General features: G+C 42.1%; 1 protein-coding gene across 1 annotated transcript in view; it reads left to right on the plus strand.

Annotated features, from left to right (window-relative positions):
- Window positions 1-14,622, plus strand: part of LMNB1 (lamin B1) — a 32,616-nt gene extending 17,994 nt beyond the window's left edge. Inside the window, exons 5-11 of the mRNA XM_048503390.1 lie at window positions 3,983-4,108; window positions 4,794-5,014; window positions 6,105-6,330; window positions 6,640-6,744; window positions 7,946-8,065; window positions 9,469-9,585; window positions 13,947-14,622. Coding sequence (XP_048359347.1) covers window positions 3,983-4,108; window positions 4,794-5,014; window positions 6,105-6,330; window positions 6,640-6,744; window positions 7,946-8,065; window positions 9,469-9,585; window positions 13,947-13,988 — 957 coding nt within the window. The 3' untranslated portion in view covers window positions 13,989-14,622. The remainder of the gene's footprint in view (window positions 1-3,982; window positions 4,109-4,793; window positions 5,015-6,104; window positions 6,331-6,639; window positions 6,745-7,945; window positions 8,066-9,468; window positions 9,586-13,946) is intronic.

The raw sequence follows: 14,622 nt of genomic DNA on the forward strand, positions 1-14,622 counted from the left end.
CTCAATAGAGCACCTTTATCTTTCCTGCCTAAATCCATGCCAAAATGGCGGATTGGGAATTTTCTCCCCCTAGGGAGACCTTCTCAAAGTTGGCCGCTGAAGCCACCAGAGTGGCAAATAGGAGGCGGGTTACCCCTCCCGCATTAGAAAGAGCCCAATGCGTGGGGGGAAATCCCCTCCAGCTGACAAAAAAATCGTTCAGCTCTACAGGGGCCAGGGCAACTGCCCAAAACAACAACTAAACAAGTGTCCAAGAAGAGGCCAGGGCAACTGCCTTAAACGGATCAGGGGACCAGAAAAAAGGAAATGAGCGCGGCGGTGGTGAGCGCTCCAAAATAGGGGAAACTTGCAGCCAGCAAGACTCCTCCCCCCACTGCTACTGCTCATGCTGGGAGACTCATGGCTAACAAGAATCTGCCCAGCAACAGCATAGAATCCCCCTCCATGGCGCCTAGGCAAGAACATGGAAGCCCTCATCTCATCTTTGCCTCAGATCTTGCTCTACGCCTTCCCGCTCACCCCAGTACTTCCAAAGCTACTGAGGAAAATAACATCAGAAAGGGCAATGGTCATTCTAAGAGCACCTTATTAACTCAGAAGACCTTAGTTCTCAGAGATCCAACAGTTAGCGGTGAGACCACCATATCACCTTCCATCAATCCCGGACCTTCTAATACAATCTGTAGTGGCTGTGTCTGACCGCCTGCCTATTGAGAGGCGACGCCTCAGAGCCACTGATGTCACCAATACTCTTCTGGCATCATGTCGTCCGGCAAGAGTCAGGATTTATAATTCTTCATGGAGGTTATTTGCCATGTGGGCAAAGCATCGATAAATAGATCTTGAGTCACCACCCATCTCTTCGATGCTGGAATTCCTGCAATCAGGTTTCGAATCAGGTCTACGCTGCACCACACTGAGAAAGCAGGCGGCAGCACTGGCCACCACACTGTCTTCTCCTCAAGTCCTCCCTATTACCCATCACCCTGACATCATTGGTGTCCAACGTCAACCTCCATAATTCCATGGGTTCCCATCCTGGAGACTACACACAGTACTTGAGGCACTGACTAAATCTCTCTTTTATCCAGTGCAGTCCATTCACCTTTGCTGGCTGCACATGAAGATGCTGTTTTTAGTTATGGTCATGTAGGCATGGAAGGTATCGGAGCTTAGGGCGCTCTCCATCAACCCTAATCTTTGTGTTTTTCACCAGGACAGAATAGTCCTCAGAATTGACCCCCCTTTCAGGCCAGAGCCCAGTTCGAGCTTTCATCAACAAGAAATAGTACTGCCTAACTTCTGCCCACACCCCTCTCACCCCAGAGAGAGATTGTGGCATGATTTGGATGTGAGAAGAGCAGTCAAGGCTTTTGTTATCAGAATGGAACCAATGCGCCAAACAGAGAGCCTATTTATTAATACCTCTCCTCCTAAGCTCGGACAACAGATGTCCAAAGCTCGCTCTTGAGGAACTGCATCATAGAGGCCCACAAGGCACAAAACCTACCGATTCCAGACAGAATAATGGCACACTCTATTAGAAGTGCAGCCACAATGCGGCATTGATGCCAATGTCTCCATAGAACAAATCTGCAAAGCAGAAATATGGGCCTCTCCCTCATCCTTCATCAGACACTATAAGCTGCAGGCCAGGGGGTCGGCGGAGACAGTCTTCGGTCATAGGGTCCTGGAGCACATAGTAGAAACCTAGCATCAGCCCACCCTTACCTGGGGACACTGCTTTGGGATGTCCCACAAGATGTCCTTCGCCTCCAGGAGAACGGTCCATTGGAATTTACCCTAAAGGGGCCTTCTCCTGGCAGGCTAGGAGGACATCTTGGACCACCCTTGGCATTGCTGGTTTCTGATATGAGCTGGGTTGATTTTATTATGTTACTAAGGTAACATGTTGCTTTCTGTTTACATTCTTGTTGTTGCTGTTATTCATGTTAATACTAATATCTATCATAGAGTGTCACTTCTTTATCACTGCTTAGTCAGGAGCATCCTGAGCAAAATGGAGTCCTAGCCTCAACAAGAAGCAAAAGTTTCCATTTCCTGCCTCCCTAAGTATGGACAAGAATCACCCACAAGATGTCCTCCTAGCCTGCCAGGAGAAGCTCCTTCAGTGAAAGTACCAATGGACCGTTCTATGCAGCCTCCATTGTGTCCACTAGTTCTCTCCTGGCACAGTTGTTTAAGGTAATTCAGTTGTTGACATCCCTTTCTGTGGAATCAGAAAATGTTAGTGAATTTGGATATTGACTGTGAGGCTGTTGCAGACATTTTTGTGGATGAAATCTTGACACTTGAAGTTCCTGAGAATGAAAACTATACTCTTAGCGGCGATAATCTTGGCACGTTGGGTTTCAGAACTGTGTGCACTGTCAGTCCATCCGTAGGGACAAGGTTGTAATTTACACAGTTCCATCATTTCCCTCCAACGTCAACTCCAAGTTTCACTGAAAGCAGGAGATACACCTTCCCTTCTTCTGTCCATGACCCAGGTATCCTAAAGAAGTGATGTGGCACACCCTGAAAGTGAGGAGAGCCCTGAAAATTTACATACTCAGAACCTATCAGAAAAACTGACTCAATGTTCATTGCCATTTTTTCATCAAACCTATGTAAAGGCATTTTCAGCTGTACCGTCAGCAAGTACCTTATGATGTGTATCTTAGAGGCTTATTGTGTTCAGAATCTTGAACCACCTACTCAGTGTGGAGTGCAGCTACCAATGCAGCCCTGAGTAAGAATGCTTCAGTCAAAGAAATCTGCAAAGGCACCACATGGTCTACAACATCTACCTTTGTAAGGCACTATAAAATTGACACATGCAGCATTTAGCCCTAAGAACCCTACAGCATGTACGTGAAGTTGATCAATAATGACCCACCCATATTGAGAATGCTCCTCTGGGAGGTTTCTTAATTGGGCAAGTTCAAAATATATTTTAAAGCAGGCATTTAAATGTTGCTCAGTCATTGCAGGTAAAGCAGCTCATGCTGCTAGTACACATTTGCTAACAGTTTCCTGTTGCCCGTGTCCTCTGAATGCTACTCAGTCGGGTAAAATACTGCCAAATAGCACAGGTTTCTGGCCCCCCCAAAACTTTTCCAGTGACTGTAAGTTTCTCCTTCATATTGACATGTGTGTGTGTAATGTATATGTAAATCACCTTGAAAATTGTGGAAATGTGGAGCATAAACATATTTAAAACACAAATTAACATGTATCAAGACACTGTAGCTTGTGCAACTTATATCACCATTAGCTGCTAACCAGACCTACTCCAAAAGCTCAAAGCAGCAGCTCTGTTCTACCTCTTTTAGAGAAGAGGGTACACAAGCTGGCTGTTCCAAAGATGTTATTTTGCTGTTATGTAGTCCCTGAAATTCTTAACATTATGAACATTTGTTTTGCCAAGAGCCAGCCATTCAACAGTCAAAACAATTTCCTGCTTATTGCATTTGCTCAGGCTATTTTGATCTGGAAAACTTTGCAAAAATAAATAGTAATTATTGTGTGCTGCCTGATAGATCTGCAATTTGACTGCATTAGTTTTGAATGGTGCACACTGCAGAAATATATGAAAAGTAGGATTATTCCATTCCAATTTATTAAGATCACTGATAACTTGGTATGAATGTGTTAGGATGTTTTTGATTAATCTCAAAAGGGTGTTCAGAGTTACGTTAGATGGTTTTCTTTGCTTATGAGATTTTATCATATTGGATTGATTTATAGGTAAAGTTAAAAAGAAGCTTCTGGTGTGCCTAAGGGATTGCAGGTTTCCTCCCAGGGAAGTTAATTACTTACGTTTTAGCTTTCAATTTACTGTAAAAGCCTGTATGACAGGTTTCCTGTATTGCATAAATTTTGTGCCTTTCTTAATGACAATGCAGAGTTGTAAAGTAGAAGTGCATGCCTGTATATTTCTTGGTAAATTAAACGTGCGGGATTTTTCTGTGCCTTGTAGCTTGAAAATGCGAGACTAGTCTCTGAAACAAGTTGTTCTGCAGCCAACGCGATAAAAGAAGAACTCATGGAAAGTCGCATGCGCATTGATAGCCTCTCTTCCCAGCTGGCTAATCTGCAGAAAGAGGTGAGACATCTATGATCCTAAGTTTGTCACCATACAAAGTGTATAAAAGTTTTCTTCTTGTACTCTTTTAATATTTTAAATTTTGCAGCAGTCTAGAGTCAGTTCTATCAGTTCTAGCTCGTAACATTCTTTTAAATGTTAAATCTGTTTTCTAGTCTCTTTTGCTATACTTGAAAATAATTAAGTAGGTAGTAGTGATTTGTCAGAAGGGGTGACAGAGTATAATTTGCAGTCCAGGATAGGGCTTGTGGTTCTCACAGAATCCCTAACCCTTCCCCATAACTACCAGAAACAGTTCGAATTATTTGCATTTACTTAATTTGCATAATAGTAGATGACATGGAACCTATATTCTCTTAGTAAAGGGCACAATAAACTGGCTGCATTTAATTTGCTTATTTAGACATCTTCATGGAGTACAGTACAAAATAATAAAAAGGAGAACATCTGAAGCCTGGGAATTATGAAAACATCTCTCTAGACCGGACATAAGCCTGTTGTGCAACTGTTCAATGACTGACTTGGTTCATTCTTGCTTAACATAGGAAGCATGTATTTCTTCCACTTCAGTATCTCAAAGTGCTCCATGTCCATAGACAGCTGCTTTTAAAATGCATTTTATCTGCAATCTCATTGTTAAAGTTTTTATAACTTACAGCTGATATTTTTTTCTCTTTAATTTCAGTCCAGAGGATGGCTAGAGAGGGTTCAAGAACTGGAGGATACTCTAGCTAAAGAAAGGGATAACTTTCGCAGAACACTGTCTGACAAAGAGAGAGAAATGGCAGAAATAAGAGATCAGATGCAACAGCAACTGAATGACTATGAACAACTGCTTGATGTAAAATTGGCTCTGGATATGGAAATCAATGCATACAGGAAGCTTTTGGAAGGTGAAGAAGAAAGGTAAGGTTAGCTGTTGAGGTTTTGAAATCGGGAATGCTGGAGATGTGCTGAAGATCATGTAGTCAGGCCATCTGCTCAGCTTTTTGCAGACTGATACAACCCACTGGGTGAGACAAGGAGGAAGGATTTTGATTGTAACATTAATGATTTAAAAAACCTTTCAGCTTAGATCCCTTTTAAGTGAACCGGGCAAGGTTAGATTGTTAGTAGCTCATCTTGCTGCTTGCAATTCTTGAAATGTGCTGGGCAGTTTGAGGTAGAGCTACTGGCAGAAGAACAAGACTGTCAAGGCAGACTTATATTTTGCATCTTTTACTAACCACTTAAAATTGTGAATGGGCATTCAGAGCTATCCCAGGATTCTTCTTATCTTGGGTAGAGAATCTGCACCACATTTTTATCCACACTAGCAGTAAAGCCTATAGGTGGGAGGAAGGCAGATGAGAGTGCAATTTCACATGGGTGGCATGTTCAGCCACCAGCCTTCCTCGTTCTTCACTCCAGGAGTTAGGAGCTGGAGCACTGCACTCCCTTCTGCCTCCTCCTGCACCCCGCCTCCACCTGCCCACCTCTGCTGTGGCCCCCAACTGCCTGCCCTCTGCTCAGGCTTCTGACGCCTGCAGTCACTTCTCCCCTCAGGTTGGCATTCAAAGGTGAGAGTAGAGGTGAGGATACAGCAGCGAGCTGGGCTGCTGCCACAGAATTCAGCAGCCAGGTGGGGGACAGGGCATGCTTACTCCTTTCTAGTTCCTCCTAACCTCCTGCCTTTGGTTTCACTGGCCACCTGTCCTCTGCCTGACCCACTGTTCAAGTTGTCAGTATTAGGCCCAGGTGGTGGGTACAGCAGTGAGTTGGACTCCTGCCACAGGGCTTAGCTGCCGGAGAGGGTTGTGCATGTGCCCCTCTCATGCACTGGCTCCCTCCCAGTGCCGCCCACCTCCTGCTTCTTGTTTCACCACCAGCCACCTCCTGTCCGCTCAGCATGAATTTTTAGAGCTACACGTTAGGTTACTATACAAACTTGGTGATCAAGCTCCCAAAGCCTTCAAGCTTATGTTTTCCAACATAATTCCAATTTTTTATTCATCAGACTAAAGCTTACTCCCAGCCCATCTTCTCGTGTGACAGTTTCTCGGGCATCATCAAGCCGCAGCGTACGCACAACCAGGGGAAAGCGGAAGAGGGTTGATGTTGAAGAATCAGAAGCCAGTAGTAGTGTTAGCATCTCTCATTCAGCTTCTGCCACTGGAAATGTGTGCATTGACGAAATAGATGTAGACGGGAAGTTTATCCGTTTGAAGAACACTTCTGATCAGGTACGTGGTGGGTGGTCATGACCTTGCTGCCAGGATTATGACACATCTTTCAGGGTGGTTATGAGTTTAACAGAATGTGGGAATGGTCATGTGCGTAGTCCTGAACTCTTTGGAAGTCTAATGGTGACTGTTATTCTGGGTGATGAGAGAAGAAATGATGAACCATAAAATGTATTAGCATTCTCCTGAAGGTGGTCATTTGCCTGTAGTTACTGAGAAATCAACAGTCTTCAAATTCTTTTGCACTAAGAATGTTCCATACCTGTTTGTGGCAACAGCTGTAAGGCGTCTGTGTTTGTTTTTGCTTAGGACCAACCATTGGGAGGCTGGGAGATGATTAGAAAAATAGGAGACAGTTCTGTTGCTTATAAATATACCTCAAGATATGTGCTGAAAGCAGGTCAGACTGTTACGGTAAGTCAAATATATTTAGCTGAAGCAATATGATTAGTGGGCTAAGCAAATGCATGAGTTGTTAATACAGTGGGTGCTTCACTAATTGATGCTACAGTACTGTGTAGACTTTGATTGCTGTTAAAAATTTCAATTGGAAAGTTATGCATTTGTGGGTCAAATTTATCTTGATAAGTGCATATTCCCAAATCTGTTCTTGATTGAAAACAAATGTGGGAGCCAGTGGGCACTCACGTAGGAGGATTATCTGGAGCAAGAGAGAGAAGTTTTAAGCTAGTCAAGTGCCTGTTGTGTATCCTACAAATGTATGTTCCTAGCTTTTTTGTCACTATTTCCAGTTTGCTTTCTAAGGAGAAAAACCTAAAAATTTTAAGCAAAGCATTCTAGCTGATTCTGCTGTGTAAATGCTCAATGAAAATTGTTTTTATAGATAGCAGAATGGTTTTATTTTGATTTGCCAAAAGTTCAGTATTTGCAGAATTCAATGTTTATTCCATTAATCTGTTCTGATTATGTTCAAAGATCTAGTTTGTTGTGGATGCCTTCATGCTTCCAGTGCAGTGGCTATTGCTGTATCTGAGGCCTTATAGTGATGGTGGCATCTCATGAGAAGGTGATGACAGAAACTGTTGTCTTGCTATGTTAGAAGCCTCCAAACACTAATAGCTGAAATCATGTGAGGTAGAGATGGAAAATTTTCAGAACATTTGAAGCCATAGGGATGCTTTGGGTGGGTAAAATTTTACAGGATTTCTTTTGTTCTCCAAAGTATGCAATTTTTCCATTGGGAGGGGGCAGTGGGGAAATGTCATTCTGTGAAATAGTCTCTCCTTCATATGCCGTTCTTGCTTTCCATGCTTGTTCTTCAACTTAACAGAGAACAATAGACACAAAGCCCATTCTGGAAGGACTTTCCTCCCCAGTTGGTTTCTAAATCTAGGTCAGAATCACAGGATTCCTGTGGAGTGGGTCTCCTACCCATTTCTTTTGAAGTACCCATGTAGTAATTGTGATAGATATTAATCCACAAATCACTTAACTTTTGTGTTTATTTAAAAAATAAGCTTTCTACAAATACATATGGTATTTCTTACAAACTGTTTGTATCCTGGCAACTTGTATGTGGAGGGTGTGCATGCTTGCATAAGTGTTTTATAAAAGATGCATTTTAATCCTGTATGATTTGTTCTCTCTTTCATAGGTCTGGGCTGCTAATGCTGGAGTAACAGCCAGTCCTCCTTCTAACCTCATCTGGAAGAACCAGAACTCTTGGGGCACTGGCAAAGATGTAAAAGTTGTACTGAAAAACTCTCAGGGAGAGGTAATGTGGTAAAACTTTGCCTGACTGCACTCAATTCCAAGCTTTTCTTGAGCATATGTTTTTTTAGCTTGCCTGTATCATTTGCACAGTGTGGATAGGCAAATTGCCAGCAACTAACACATACTTGCAAAAAGGGCCTTTTCCACTGTAGTATTTTTATTTTTATTTTGAAGAAAAAGAAAGATATAAAATATAAAATAAAAATATTTATCTTTATATTGAAGAAGGAAAAGTACTTAAAAATGATTTGTTTTTAAGGTTTTTGTGATGTTTTTATTTGATTCTGTACATCACCCAGAGCTCTTCAGGGGTGATACTATGTTCAGATATAGTAAATCTGAAGAATAAATGAATAGATAAATATTTTATATAAAGTACACTGTGCAATCAATGATTAACAGAATGATAATGTTAAACTACAGAGTAAATTGTGAAAATTTGTAATAGAAAACACAGTGGTGATTACTATTATAAATCTTAACATAAATTTTTAAAAGTATGTCCTGGATTTTGAAAATTAAGTTCATACATTGTTATCATCTATCCATAATATATTTAGATTTTCACCCTTTAGGACACTTTCAATACAATATATATCATTTTAACAACTTCTTCTTCTCCCCATTTTTAAAGTATAATATGATTAGTATGCTTTCCCTTCATCTTGAAATTCTATGCTTGGACCGTTATTCACATCATCTTAATTTTCCCATTACTCTATATTCAGCTGATCTGCTTTCCCAATCCTCGAGGTGTGGACACCCTTCTGCTTTTCATTTTGTTGCAAATATAACTGTGGCTGCCATTATCATATATCTAAACAATTCTTTCAGGGGTTTTGGAATATTTGGGGGCAAAATGCTCAATAGCATACTCTTGGCTTCCATAGCAATTTAATTTTAAAGATTTTCTGTATTTCACCATGTATTTCATTCCAGGGTTGTTGTTTTTTGTCTTTTTGCACCACCACATATGATAAAGGGTACCATCCACCTCTTTGCATTTCTAATATTTTCCATCATAGTTCTTGTCCATCTTTCCTAAATTTTGGGTGGAAATATATCACCATTTAAACATCTTATACCAATTTTCTCTTAATGTTTGACTTGCTGTAAATTTTGCAACTTTCATAAATAAAATTTCTCATTGTTGGAAAGATATCTCTTCCTCAAAATTTTACGCCCATCTAATCATGCATGTTCTATTTCTATGTCAAATTGAGGTCATAGTTTATAAATTTATCTTAGTAAGTATTCTTTTTGCATCTTTATCACCTTTTTAATTCTGTCAAATTTCTTACACTTCTTCCTGTGTGAATGTCCTGCTTCAAAAAGGGCCTTGATGTATGTTTGACCATGTTAACATAGTGTCCTTCAGGTAATAAATAGCTGTGTCCATTACAGGAAGTTGCTCAGAGAAGCACCGTCTTTAAAACAACTTTACTTGAAGCTGAAGAGGGGGAGGAAGTAGAAGAGGAACCAGCTGAAGTTGTAGAGGAGGAAGATCTGTTTCATCAGCAGGTATTTTGATGAGCAAGGATACATGTAACATACATTTTCTTAATGGTGATTTTGTCAGGAAAGTGTGACAGTGTATAATGTTTCTTAAAAACTAAGTTTTAGTATAGAAAAAATGTTGATATTGTGCATTTAACTGCTATATTTTTTAAAGCTCAGACATTAGACAACTTCAGCTATAGCATTTTCCTTTAAACGTATGTGTGTACTATGTAAGTGTTGCAAGGACTGAACACCATGTATTTGTGGAAAGGGCTATTTTTGGTAATTTTCTTAACTATTAATTTGAGTTGTATTTTACCTTTTGCAAATCAAACTTGTTGGTTTGAAAAAAGGGAAAGTAATTACAGTTCTGTCTCTGAAACTGCTATTTATCTGCTTTTTGGTTCTTAAAGAATAGTCATGAAACTTGTGAGGCTGAATGAGGCTTTCCTGAGTTAAAAGCAGTGCTCAGAGCAATTTATTAGACTTTTAAGATAGCTATCCTGGACTCATGAAGACCTGTTTAACAGTTTTAACAAAACTCTGGCCTGTAATTAATAAATGTTGTATTCCACAGTATGCACATTAATTCAGTGATTCCCTGGCACCAGAACTGCTCTGTCACCTGGGTAAACTAGTGTAAAGCTGGGAACATGTTTTATAGAAGGCTCCAGATATTTGCTATATTCAAATCAATTTGTTCACATCTTACTTCCTCAATGAAAGTGTTGTTAATGGGCAAGATTTTTTTCTCCAGGCACCTTTCATAATATTGTTTAGCATAACAAACTTTTCATTTGCTTAGATCAGTGGTTCTCAACCTGGGAGTCACGACCCCTTTGGGGGTTGAATGACCGTTTCATGGGGTCGCCAGGCTAGGATACATTTCTCAGATGCATTTTAAATTTTTAGTTGTTTTTTGTGTTGCAGCCTGCAGGGGGTGCAATTTTAGACGTATTGGCATCAAAATTTCAGGGTATCATTGGGAGACTGTCTTGATGACACCCCCCAAGTTTGGTGCAGTTTGGTTCAGGCGGGCCAAAGTTATGGACCCTCAAAGGGGGTGCCCCTATCCCCCTTTCTTTCCAATGGGAGCTAAGTATATGGGGGATACCCCTTTGAGGGTCCATAACTTTGGCCCCCCTGAACCAAACTTCACCAAACTTGGGAAGTATCATCAGGACAGCCTCCTGATGATACCCTGAAATTTTGGTGTCACTAGATTAACGCTTGCACCCCTGACAGGCACCCCCAAATGTGCCCAAGATTCTTTGTTCTGCATTGAGTTTGCTGCATTGCTGTCAATGGGGAGATTCTGGGGGTGTCTGTGGAGTGCACATTTCTGAAGGCACAGTCACAAAACTTTCAGGGTATCTTCAGGAGAGTCTCTTGATGACACCATCCAGGTTTGGGAGACTTTGCTACAGGGGGTGCAATGCTATGGTTAGGTTGCTTGGTCACACAAGCCTCTTACTGTTGCCGGCTTAGGCACCTAACCTTCAAGCACCTCCGGAGATGCCAGCCACAGGTGCAGGCCAAACTATAGGAGCAACCAGCTGCTGCAAGCGTTGTGTGTGTTTTCTAGGCTGTGTGGCCGTGGTCTGGTAGGTCCTGCTACTGTAGTTTGGCCTGCACCTGTGGATCCTAATGATTTTTTCACTTGGTCACCCCAAAATCACCACTACATCATAGCTGGCATCTTCAGAGGTGTATCACAGAGAGAAGTCTGTTATACATTGTATCTATTGGGAACAAAAACTTCATGCCTACAATTGTTACAACGGTGGAACCCAGCAGGCTTCATGTGGAGGAGTGGTGAAACACACAAATTAGTATTTTTAAAACTAGCAACACCAAAATTTCAGGGTATCATCAGGAGACTGTCCTGATGATACCGCCACCCCAAGTTTGGTGAAGTTTGGTTCAGGGGGGCTTCCGAGGACAGGCTGGCTAAGATTAGTCACTAGTAACTTTTTCTTCGCCTCCCGATCTGTCTCACCGCCTCTCCACCTCCAAACTCGTCTTCCACACAACCCGTCCCCTGCCTTCCGTCCTTCCCACTTTTAAACTTTTCCATCTGTTTCAAGCCCTCCCACCAATCCCCATGGCTTGCCTCTGACCCTGCCTTTTTGCAGTCAGCCTCAGGCTCCAGGGGGTGAATGCTGGGACATTTAAACTGTGCCCTGCCCCCCGCTTGGGGTTGTGTCGCTGCTGCGCTGTAGGTGTGGGGTCAGCAAGGCATCCTGGCTCTGCCCACCTCGCTGTCGGTAGGCTCATAGCACCGCCATTTCTGCTGAACTCCTGAGCCTTTCCCTGTCATCTGGGCACCCTCCCACCTCTTGGCTCTTACTCACCGGTGAGTTGGGGTGGTTCTCATCCCCCTCCCACGGCGAGGTTGGGTCTGTCTCACCTGGCCCCGAACAGGGGGCTTGTGATTTTTATATCATCTTTATCCCCCCTTCTCTTCTCCTCTCTCTATCTTATCTCTCTCTCTTTCTCTACTTACCTACCTACCTATCTCTCTTAATCTCCCTCCCTCCCTCCCTCCCTCCCTCTGTCTCTACCTTTATCTACCTCCCCCTCCCTCCCTCTATCCCCCCCTCTTTCATTTCCATGGCCCCTCTGGATTTGTTAGATCTCCCCCTCCACACATCCACACTTGTTTATGTCTGGTTCCGTAGTGAAAAAGCTGCTGGGTTTCCCACAAGTCAGAGTGGGAAACAGAAAGGGAACATCCAGTGGGTGAGGGAAGAGCCTCCATCCTGTTGAGATACATAGAAATAGCTGGGGCAAGGTGATGAAGAGGGGTGGGTGGGGTTAGAGGCTCCTTTTGCCCAAATCCCACATGACCCCTAACCTTGGACCATGCAGGCTTGTATAATATCAATATTTTGTTCATCATTACAAAAGCACCTTTGGTGTATAAAGGAGTGGATGTTTTTGTTTGGCTTTTGGGCCAGTCTCACCGCCTTGACTTAATTAGATCTTTGGTGGTGCTCAAAACAGAATCCCTTCCTGAAATATAGTCCATGTTCCATGAGTTACTTTCCTATTCATGTCTTTGCAACAAGGCTGAAGGGAGGGGGGCAGCTGCTGCAAGCACAAGAAAGAGGTCGAGGCTAAGGGGGCTGCTGCTTAGGGCCCCTGCCTAGCCAGGTCCCAGTGCACCAGGCATGTCACTGGCCCTGTTTTTGAGAGGAGGTGGAGGGAAGAGAAGAGAAGGAGAACCTGGTTTCCTTTTTAGAATTAATTCTTTTCATGCTGGGTCTTCTTTTCCTGATGCCTTCTGCCTTTCCTAGTATTATTGTCTTTCTCATCTTTTCCACTGAGTCTTTTCTTTTCATGATATGGCCAAAGTCAATAGCTTCAGCTTGGTCATTCTTAGCTGCTAGAAAGGATTCATGTTTGATTTGATCTTTGTGTGCATTATGTGCAGCCAAGTATCTTCCAGTTTATGTCAACCCTATGAATTAACCACCTCCAAAACATCCTGTCATTAACAGCTCCACTTACATCTTGCAAATGGGGGGAGGGTGTGCAAGGCTTCCTTGATGAAGTCAATCTGTCTTGTGTTGGGTCTTCCTCTTCGCCTTGGGGGCTCGCCAGAGGCCTTTGAGGGCCCAGCAGAGGCCTTCCGTCCCCCCACACACCCCAAAGGCCAACTGGGCCCACGGGGACCTGGCAGAGGCCTACCCTCCTACCCCTTGCCATTTCCCACACCCTTTGCCACCCTTTGCTACTCCTAGCCATCTGCAGCAGAATTTCCTGGGCAGAGTATCACCCTATTTTGGGAAAATGTGTCTGTCTGGGAGTGCCTGAAGAGCAGGAATGAATAGTGGCTAAGGAAATTATGATATTTTATTGTGTAAAGTTAAACATTCACTTTACATATATATTTCTATTCAGCTGTAGTCAGGACACAAGCATGGGGCCATGAGAGAAGACAAGTACATTTTGCCGGGAGGTAGGGTATCTGGCCCGGGCTGCAAGTATATCATTTTAAAATTTCTAAAACAACACAGGACTTTTGTCCGTGGTTCATTGGATGAATAGCATGGAGTCAGGCTGAATTGCAAGCTTGTATTGGTCCCTGGAAAATGATTATAATATTACAGTACAGTGGAGGCCAGTTTCTCTGGATTTCAGTAGAATTTATGCTCAAATGCATTATTATATGAAAATTGTTGATATTGTATTTTATATGACAAATTACAGTTATGAACTAGCAATGAAAATAATTTTATGGTTGGGGGTGACCTCAACATGAGGAACTGTATTAAAGGGTCCTGGCATTAGGAAGGTTGAGAACCACTGGCTTAGATTAACATAAGGCCTGTAGTAGGAACATTTTCATGATTCTGCCTTTCTTCTATCTAAAACAGGGAGACCCACGAGCAGCCAACAGAAGCTGTGCAATCATGTAAAACTACAGTCATCTATACTCTTCAATTGTGTTAACCTTTCCTATGGAGGAGAACCTTCTTGAAAGCACAACATATTTTTGTATTCTTCCCCCCACCATGATGAATTTTAAGCTGTGTATGGCCTTAATTTTCTTTGTCACAGAGAAGGAGGCTTTTGTAAGTGAAACCATATATATAGCTTTTGAAATGTGAAATATTGACCCTGAATAATATACTGTTTTTGAAAATGGCCCTCATGCTTTTATACTGGTCCTTTTAAAATATCTTAATTCAAGGAACAAACCTATTACGTTGGGGTTTGGTTGTTAGATTAGCTATCTACTCTTGTCCCTTTACAGTTTTGGGTGCTTTTTGGAGTGGGAAGGACATACACACTCAACAAAACCTTTTTGTACTGAACACTTTTGTATTTTAGCAATGAAGTTACACAAATTTTCCTGAAGCATTGTCTACCAGTCGCATCAATAAATAGAGAATGAAGGATGCAACAAAATTCATTTGCTAGTTTTACTTCACTTAGATTCTTAATCAGGAAAAGGGGCTTCTGTTTAATGTGTTGAATGTTTTTAAATTCTAGTGTAACTTGCATAATTTTTTCCATGTCAAAATTAACAAATAAAAGCTGTCTTAAGAA

The sequence above is a fragment of the Sphaerodactylus townsendi genome, linkage group LG07 (genome assembly GCF_021028975.2).
Source record: "Sphaerodactylus townsendi isolate TG3544 linkage group LG07, MPM_Stown_v2.3, whole genome shotgun sequence".
Classification (NCBI taxonomy): Eukaryota; Metazoa; Chordata; class Lepidosauria; order Squamata; family Sphaerodactylidae; genus Sphaerodactylus; species Sphaerodactylus townsendi.